This window comes from Bombina bombina, chromosome 7, assembly GCF_027579735.1.
Source record: "Bombina bombina isolate aBomBom1 chromosome 7, aBomBom1.pri, whole genome shotgun sequence".
NCBI classification, from domain to species: Eukaryota; Metazoa; Chordata; class Amphibia; order Anura; family Bombinatoridae; genus Bombina; species Bombina bombina.
Genome location: NC_069505.1, coordinates 589,745,280 through 589,755,512, shown reverse-complemented (window position 1 = coordinate 589,755,512; position 10,233 = coordinate 589,745,280). Strand labels below are relative to the sequence as shown.

Genomic DNA, 10,233 nt, shown 5'->3' with positions numbered 1-10,233 from the left:
TACCTCTCTGTACGGGACCCTTCTATCCCTGTATAATACAACCTGTTACCTATCTGTACGGGACCCTACTATCTCTGTATAATACAACCTGTTACCTCTCTGTACGGGACCCTACTATCTCTGTATAATACACCCTATTATCTATCTGTAAGAAACCCTACTATCTCTGTATAATACAACCTGTTACCTCTCTGTACGGGACCCTACTATTTCTGTATAATACAACCTGTTACCTCTCTGTACGGGACCCTACTATCTCTGTATAATACACCCTGTTACCTCTCTTTAAGGAACTCTACTATCTCTGTATAATACAACCTGTTACCTCTCTGTAAGGGACCCTACTATCTCTGTATAATACACCCTATTATCTATCTGTAAGAAACCCTACTGTCTCTGTATTATACAACCTTTTACCTCTCTGTAAGGAACCCTACTATCTCTCTATAATACAACCTGTTACCTCTCTGTTAGGGACCCTACCATCTCTCTATAAAACAACTTTTTACCTCTCTGTAAGCCACCCTACTATCTCTGTATAATACAACATTTTACCTCTCTGTTAAGGACCCTACTATCTCTTTATAATAAAACTGGTTACCTCTCTGTAATGGACCCCACTATATCTGTATAATACAAACTGTTACCTCTCTGTAAGGCACCCTACTATCTCTGTATAATACAACCTGTTACCTCTCTGTAAGTGACCCTACTATCTCTGTATAATACAACCTATTACCTCTCTGTAAGTGACCCTACTATCTCTGTATAATACAACCTGTTACCTCTCTTTAAGGAACCCTACCATCTCTCTATAATACAACCTGTTACCTCTCTGTAAGTGACCCTACTATCTCCCTATAATATGTGCTACCTTCTGTAAGGGACCCTTCAATCCCTGTATAATACACCCTATTATCTATCTGTAAGAAACCCTACTGTCTCTGTATAATACAACCTGTTACCTCTCTGTAAGGAACCCTACTATCTCTGTATAATACAAACTGTTACCTCTCTGTATGGAACTCTAATATCTCTGTATAATACAACCTTTTACCTCTCTGTAAAGGACCCCACTATCTCTCTATAATAGGTGTTACCTTCTGTAAGGGACCCTTCTATCCATGTATAAAACAACCTGTTACCTCTCTGTAAGGCACCCTACTATCTCTGTATAGTACAACCTCCTTCCTCTCTTTAAGGGACCCCACTATCTCTCTATAATACATGTTACCTTTCTATAAGTTAACCTACTATCTCTGAATAATACAACCTGTTACCTTTCTGTAAGTGACCCTACTATCTCTCTATAATACGTGTTACCTTCTGTAAGGGACCCTTCTATCCCTGTATAAAACAACCTGTTACCTTCTGCAAGGGACCCTTCTATCCCTTTATAAAACAACCTATTACCTCTCTGTAAGATACCCTACTATCTCTGTATAATACAACTTGCTTCCTCTCTGTAAGGGACCCCACTATCTCTCTATAATACATGTTACCTCTCTGTAAGTTAAACTGCTATCTCTGTATAATACAACCTGCTTCCTCTCTGTAAGGGACCCCACTATCTCTCTATAATACATGCTACATCTCTGTAAGTTAACCTACTATCTCTGAATAATACAACCTGTTACCTCTCTATAACACACAGTTCCCTTTCTATAATATACAAAATAAAGTATAAATAAAGCTGCTCTCTGTCTTTTATAATCACAGCTCACGTACTCACCATTTGATATCAGTAAAATTAAAGTCACGCAGACTACAATGTTGTTCATGTTCTCGTTCTCTTCTCTTTATCCCTCTGTCTGTCTCACATAATCTAGCTCTGTCTCTTGTCTATATCCTCCTATTTCCATAATTTTTTACCCCCTTCTCCCAATTAACTTTAATTAAATTTGATTCAGAATAAAGAATTTCCAGTCATACAATATCCAACCTCAAAGAAATTAGTGAAAGCTGTAGGGCAGGATAAAGAACTAACGGTTTGTGTATGTGTAAAGCACAGGAATAGCAGAGAGGGTGTAGTGATACAGCTGTGTATGTGTAAAGCACAGGAATAGCAGAGAGGGTATAGTGATACAGCTGTGTATGTGTAAAGCACAGGAATAGCAAAGAGGGTGCAGTGACACAGCTGTGTATGTGTAAAGCAGAGGAATAGCAAAGAGGGTGTAGTGACACAGCTGTGTATGTGTAAAGCACAGGAATAGCAAAGAGGGTGTAGTGACACAGCTGTGTATGTGTAAAGCAGAGGAATAGTAGTGAGGGTGGAGTGACACAGCTGTGTATGTGTAAAGCACAGGAATAGTAGTGAGGGTGGAGTGACACAGCTGTGTATGTGTAAAGCACAGGAATAGCAAAGAGGATGCAGTGACACAACTGTGTATGTGTAAAGCACAGGAATAGCAAAGAGGGTGTAGTGACAGCTGTGTATGTGTAAAGCACAGGAATAGCAGTGAGGGTGTAGTGACACAGATGTGTATGTGTAAAGCAGAGGAATAGTAGTGAGGGTGTAGTGACACAGCTGTGTATGTGTAAAGCACAGGAATAGCAAAGAGGGTGTAGTGACACAGCTGTGTATGTGTAAAGCACAGGAATAGCAAAGAGGGTGCAGTGACACAGCTGTGTATGTGTAAAGCAGAGGAATAGCAAAGAGGGTGTAGTGACACAGCTGTGTATGTGTAAAGCAGAGGAATAGTAGTGAGGGTGGAGTGACACAGCTGTGTATGTGTAAAGCACAGGAATAGTAGTGAGGGTGGAGTGACACAGCTGTGTATGTGTAAAGCACAGGAATAGCAAAGAGGATGCAGTGACACAGCTGTGTATGTGTAAAGCACAGGAATAGCAAAGAGGGTGTAGTGACAGCTGTGTATGTGTAAAGCACAGGAATAGTAGTGAGGGTGTAGTGACACAGATGTGTATGTGTAAAGCAGAGGAATAGTAGTGAGGGTGTAGTGACACAGCTGTGTATGTGTAAAGCACAGGAATAGCAAAGAGGATGCAGTGACACAGCTGTGTATGTGTAAAGCACAGTAATAGCAAAGAGGGTGTAGTGACAGCTGTGTATGTGTAAAGCACAGGAATAGCAGTGAGGGTGTAGTGACACAGATGTGTATGTGTAAAGCACAGGAATAGTAGTGAGGGTGGAGTGACACAGCTGTGTATGTGTAAAGCACAGGAATAGCAAAGAGGATGCAGTGACACAGCTGTGTATGTGTAAAGCACAGGAATAGCAAAGAGGGTGTAGTGACAGCTGTGTATGTGCAAAGCACAGGAATAGCAGTGAGGGTGTAGTGACACAGATGTGTTTGTGTAAAGCAGAGGAATAGTAGTGAGGGTGTAGTGACACAGCTGTGTATGTGTAAAGCACAGGAATAGCAAAGAGGGTGTAGTGACACAGCTGTGTATGTGTAAAGCACAGGAATAGCAAAGAGGGTGCAGTGACACAGCTGTGTATGTGTAAAGCAGAGGAATAGCAAAGAGGGTGTAGTGACACAGATGTGTATGTGTAAAGCACAGGAATAGCAAAGAGGGTGCAGTGACACAGCTGTGTATGTGTAAAGCACAGGAATAGCAAAGAGGGTGTAGTGACTCAGCTGTGTATGTGTAAAGCAGAGGAATAGTAGTGAGGGTGTAGTGACACAGCTGTGTATGTGTAAAGCACAGGAATATCAGTGAGGGTGTAGTGACAAAGAGAAGTATGTGTAAAGCACAGGAATAGCAAAGAGGGTGTAGTGACACAACTGTGTATGTGTAAAGCACAGGAATAGTAGTGAGGGTGTAGTGACACAGCTGTGTATGTGTAAAGCACAGGAATAGTAGTGAGAGTGTAGTGATACAGCTGTGTATGTGTAAAGCACAGGAATAGTAGTGAGGGTGTAGTGATACAGCTGTGTATGTGTAAAGCACAGGAATAGCGGTGAGGGTGTAGTGACAAAGATGTGTATGTGTAAAGCACAGGAATAGCAAAGAGGGTGTAGTGACACAGCTGTGTATGTGTAAAGCACAGGAATAGTAGTGAGGGTGTATTGACACAGCTGTGTATGTGTAAAGCACAGGAATAGCAAAGAGGGTGCAGTGACACAGCTGTGTATGTGTAAAGCAGAGGAATAGCAAAGAGGGTGTAGTGACACAGCTGTGTATGTGTAAAGCAGAGGAATAGTAGTGAGGGTGGAGTGACACAGCTGTGTATGTGTAAAGCACAGGAATAGTAGTGAGGGTGTAGTGACACAGATGTGTATGTGTAAAGCACAGGAATAGCAAAGAGGGTGTAGTGACACAGCTGTGTATGTATAAAGCACAGGAATAGTAGTGCGGGTGTAGTGACACAGCTGTGTATGTGTAAAGCACAGGAATAGTAGTGAGGGTGTAGTGATACAGCTGTGTATGTGTAAAGCACAGGAATAGAAGTGAGGGTGTAGTGACACAGCTGTGTATGTGTAAAGCACAGGAATAGCAAAAAATAGGGTGTAGTGACACAGCTGTGTATGTGTAAAGCACAGGAATATTAGTGAGGGTGTAGTGACACAGATGTGTATGTGTAAAGCAGAAAAATAGTAGTGAGGGTATAGTGACACAGCTGTGTATGTGTAAAGCACAGGAATAGTAGTGAGGGTGTAGTGACACAGATGTGTATGTGTAAAGCACAGGAATAGCAAAGAGGGTGTAGTGACACAGCTGTGTATGTGTAAATCACAGGAATAGTAGTGAGGGTGTAGTGACACAGCTGTGTATGTGTAAAGCACAGGAATAGTAGTGAGGGTGTAGTGATACAGCTGTGTATGTGTAAAGCACAGGAATAGAACTAGAAGTGAGGGTGTAGTGACACAGCTGTGTATGTGTAAAGCACAGGGATAGCAGAGAGGGTGTAGTGATACAGCTATGTATGTGTAAAGCATAGGAATAGTAGTGAGGGTGTAGTGATACAGCTGTGTATGTGTAAAGCACAGGAATAGCAGAGAGGGTGTAGTGAGACAGCTGTGTATGTGTAAAGCACAGGAATATTAGTGAGGGTGTAGTGACATAGCTGTGTATATGTAAAGCACAGGAATAGTAGTGAGGGTGTAGTGACATGCTGTGTTTGTGTAAATCACAGGAATAGAAGGGAGGGTGTAGTGACACAGTTGTGTTTGTGTAAAGCACATGAATAGTGGAGAGGGTATAGTGACACAGCTGTGTATGTTTAAACCACATGAATAGCAGAGGGGATGTAGTGACACAGCTGTGTATGTTTAAACCACATGAATAGCAGAGGGGATGTAGTGACACAGCTGTGTATGTTTAAACCACATGAATAGCAGAGGGGATGTAGTGACACAGCTGTGTATGTTTAAAGCACAGAAATAGCAGCAAGGATGTAGTGACTCAGCTGTGTATGTGTAAAGCACAGGAATAGTAGTGGGGTGTAGTGACACAGATGTGTATGTGTAAAGCACAGAAATAGCAGATAGGGTACAGGGTAAGATGTGGGTGTAGTGACACAGATGTGTATGTGTATAGTACAGGAACAGTAGTGAGGGGTACAAGGCAAGATGTGGGTGTATTGACAAAGCTGATTATGTGATTTATACAGGAATGGCAGAGAGGGGTACAGGGTGACTGACATGACTTGACTGATAGAGGCTGCATGGTCATGGGTCTGATCTGAGGACCAGTGTGGGCACATGACTGACAGAGGCTGCAGGGCCATATGTCTGATCTGAGGACCAGTGTGGGCACATGACTGACAGAAGCTGCAGGGCCATAGGTCTGATCTGAGAACCAGTGTGGGCACATGACTGACAGAAGCTGTAGGGCCATGGGTCTGATCTAAGGACCAGTGTGGGCACATGACTGACAGAAGCTGCAGGGCCATAGGTCTGATCTGAGGACCAGTGTGGGCACATGACTGACAGAAGCTGCAGGGCCATATGTCTGATCTGAGGACCAGTGTGGGCACATGACTGACAGAAGCTGTAGGGCCATGGGTCTGATCTAAGGACCAGTGTGGGCACATGACTGACAGAAGCTGCAGGGCCATAGGTCTGATCTGAGGACCAGTGTGGGCACATGACTGACAGAAGCTGCAGGGCCATAGGTCTGATCTGAGGACCAGTGTGGGCACATGACTGACAGAAGCTGCAGAGCCATAGGTCTGATCTGAGGACCAGTGTGGGCACATGACTGATAGAAGCTGCAGGGCCATATGTCTGATCTGAGAACCAGTGTGGGCACATGACTGACAGAAGCTGCAGGGCCATGGGTCTGATCTGAGGACCAGTGTGGACATATGACTGACAGAAGCTGCAGGGCCATGGGTCTGATCTAAGGACCAGTGTGGGCACATGACTGACAGCAGCTGCAGCGCGATAGGTCTGATCTGAGGACCAGTGTGGACATATGACTGACAGAAGCTGCAGGGCCATGGGTCTGATCTAAGGACCAGTGTGGCACATGACTGACAGAAACTGCATCGCGATAGGTTTGATCTGAGGACTAGTGTGGGCACATGACTGACAGAAGCTGCAGGGCCATAGGTCTGATCTGAGGACCAGTGTGGGCACATGACTGACAGAGGCTGCAGGGCCATAGGTCTGATCTGAGGACCAGTGTGGGCACATGACTAACAGAAGCTGCAAGGCCATAGGTCTGATCTGAGGACCAGTGTGGGCACATGACTGACAGAGGCTGCAGGGCCATAGGTCTGATCTGAGGACCAGTGTGGGCACGAGACTGACAGAGGCTGCAGGGCCATAGGTCTGATCTGAGGACCAGTGTGGGCACATGAATGACAGAAGCTGCAGGGCCATAGGTTTGATCTGAGGACCAGTGTGGGCACATGACTGACAGAAGCTGTAGGGCCATAGGTCTGATCTGAGGACCAGTGTGGGCACATGACTGACAGAAGCTGCAGGGCCATAGGTCTGATCTGAGGACCAGTGTGGGCACATGAATGACAGAAGCTGCAGGGCCATAGGTTTGATCTGAGGACCAGTGTGGGCACATGACTGACAGAAGCTGTAGGGCCATAGGTCTGATCTGAGGACCAGTGTGGGCACATGACTGACAGAAGCTGCAGGGCCATAGGTTTGATCTGAGGACCAGTGTGGGCATATGACTGACAGAGGTTGCAGACCTATGGCTAACAGATGTCAAGTTATCAACTACCAAAGTGGGAGTAGAATGTCACCTCTCTGGATACTGTTGCACAATTAGAAGTGGGCAAGATGACAGTAGCAGAAGCCGTAATGCACTTTTGCTCTAGAGCCAAGCATGACTGCTGATTGGTGGCTACATACATATGCCTCATGTCATTGGCTTTCTGGTTGTGTTGAGCTATAGACCAGCAGTGCTTTGCTGCTGTACAGAGGTTAAACACATAGTTATATGCAAAGAACTGGGCAATAAAAACATGCTTTAACAGAATATTTTCTTATAGTCTACTTAGAGTCTCTCTTAGTAACATCTCTGAGACAGGAGCAGTGCAGTGGACAAGGGATTTGTCTTTGAAGCCAGCAAGACTAGGAACAGGAAGACCCCCTGTGGTGGACAGTATACAAGGGAGTGAAGGGTTTAAAGGACAGTGTACTCCTTTAATGTATTCCCAATGGTTCATTGTACCTGCTGTAGTGTATTACATTGTTCCTTTACATTATTGTGCCATTTTAAATAGCTGCTTTTGCCTGGGATATCCCCACCTATACTGAATATTTCAATAGTCTACTCCAGAATTTATATTGTTTCTAAGCCTCTGCAGACTGCCCCCTTATCTCATTTATTTTGACAGACATGTATTTTAGCCAATCGGTGCTGACTCCATGGGAATAAGCACAATGTTATCTATATGAAACACGTGAACTAGCACTGTCTAACTGTCAAAAACTGTCAAAATGTACTGAAATAAAAAGCTTAGAAATTAGCATATGAGCCTACCTAGGTTTAGCTTTCATCAAAGAATACCAACAGAACAAAGCAAATTTGATGATAAAAGTCAATTGGAAAGTTGTTTAAATTTCCATGCCCTATTGGAATCATGAAAGTTACATTTTGACTAGACTGTCCCTTTAAGTACGGGTTTAAGAAAATCTATGTAAACAAGAAGGTTTTGATAAAATCATGCTCCCAGTTGGTCTTTCAGTGGAACAGTGAGAAATAATATAGTAAGACGTTGTGTAAATAATTACTTAGATAGATAAGATAATGAGGTCTGGTCTTCCTACAAGCTTGCTCCATTTTATTGGGTTAGAGTTTCAATTAGCCTAAACATCTATTTCATATACAGAAATAAACCTAGAGGAACAGTTTCCCATTTATTTTATACTCTGCAGCTAGTATAACAAGTCAGCGGTAACACATTAAGGGAAAAACATATTAACAGTACGCTATCCTTTTAACCCCTTAACAACATTGACGTACCCTGTACATCACCTGTCAAAAGGGGTTTTCAGGGCTCTAGCAGCGTGGGTCTTGCCAACAGCATCATATCTGTGCTATCTTTGCATACATCACTACCTGAGGTGCACAAAAATAGAGCGGTCTCTGCACTGTGGCACAACACCCATTCTTCTACATCCATAGCTGCAAAACTGACTTATGACGTGGTGAATCTAACATTATCAAATCTAAACATGTTAAAACAAATTAAGATCTTGTTTGCTGCAGCTGTTTTACAGTATCTAAACTCCACCTACCACTTGCTGCATTTGGAGGAGTCAATGCAGACTTGAGTATGCAGACAACAAGGATAGCCACAGTCATTATGTTAGTTTAGGGTGCATTGTTTTGTAGTTGTTATCAGGTAAGGCAAATTAGAGACATACATGTAGCAGAGTTAGCCTTGAGGAGTCAGCAGGGTCAATTCACAACAAAATCTATAATTTACAGAAAAGGGGGGGGGGGAATAAATAATGAAAGTATATAGCAAAGTTGTTTTGCTATGCTTAACTTATTTTACATTAAAATCTCAAGGGTTCACTGTCCCATTAAAGGGACACTCAAGTCAAAATTAAACTCATTATTCAGATAGAGCAGGAATTTTAAACAGCTTTCCAATTTATTTCTATTAAAAAAATGTGCACAGTCTTTTTATATTTACACTTTTTGAGTCACCTGATCCTACTGAGCATGTGCAAGAATTCACAGAATAAACGTGTATGCATTTGTGATTGGCTGATGGCTGTCACATGATACATGTATGCATTGGTGATTGACTGATGGCTGTCACATGGTAATACATAGTAATGTCACAAGGGAATACAGACATTAGGAAGTATATGTAATATACAGAAATCTCAACTCACACTCTGTTATATAAAGTACAAATGAGGGTATTGTTACGGTCTTCATTGAGTACAGTTCAATTTTTCTGACAAATTTCTAAATTTACTTTAGAATTGTAATGCTTGTGTGATATTCCACTATCAGACCAAACTCTGCCAGTAGTCTTCTTATCCCGGTGTCAAGCTGTAATGATAGGAAATATCCTAGAGCAGAGAAAGTTCGCAAAATGCGGTAAGTAGTATTCACACTATGCAGGGTAGTCTTTGGCGGCAGCAGGTAGGAATCAGTGGTTAGGCAGTTCAGGGGTAAATCACTTGAAGGACTGGAAACAGACAGGATAGTCTTTGACGGCAACAGGCAGGGAATCAGCGTTTAGGCAGTTCAAGGGTAAACCACTAGAAGGACTGGAAACAGACAGGATAGTCTCTGACGGCAATAGGTAGGGAATCCAGCGGTAAGGCAGTTTAAGGGTAAATCAATAGAATGGTCAGGCAGGCAGAGTTTGGCAACAGAATGGCAATCCAATATTTTAGGGTTAAGGCAAGCAGAGTAGTCAAAACAGGCAGAGTTCATCAACAGTAAAGCAGTCCAGCAATTCAGGGGGTTAAGGCAAGTAGAGTAGTCAAAACAGGCAGAGTTTATCAATGGTAAAGCAATCCAGCAATTCAGGGGTTAAGACAAGCAGAGTAGTCAAACAGACAGAGCTCATCAACAGTTAAGCAATCCAGCAATGTAGAGTTTAAGGCAAGCAGCGAAGTCAAACAGGCAGAGTTCAGCAACAGTGAAGCAATACAGCAATTCAGCATACAGATATACAGCACCCAGGAGCACAAGAAGTAACACCTATACTTGGGCACAGGTGAGAAAGACTGAGGCCTTTACATAGGGAAGACAGGGCGGGCAGTGAATTGCCCTCCCCTTGTATTATGTGACAGCCATCAGCTAATCACAGACTCATATACACTGTGAACT

At 43.1% G+C, this 10,233-nt stretch overlaps 1 protein-coding gene across 1 annotated transcript in view; it reads right to left on the bottom strand.

Moving 5' to 3' along the window:
* The window catches only part of LOC128636130 (CD59 glycoprotein-like), a 14,883-nt gene extending 13,054 nt beyond the window's left edge, over positions 1 to 1,829 (bottom strand). The window contains exon 1 of the mRNA XM_053689188.1: positions 1,733 to 1,829. Coding sequence (XP_053545163.1) covers positions 1,733 to 1,781 — 49 coding nt within the window. The 5' untranslated portion in view covers positions 1,782 to 1,829. The remainder of the gene's footprint in view (positions 1 to 1,732) is intronic.
* Between the last annotated feature and the right edge of the window lie 8,404 nt (positions 1,830 to 10,233).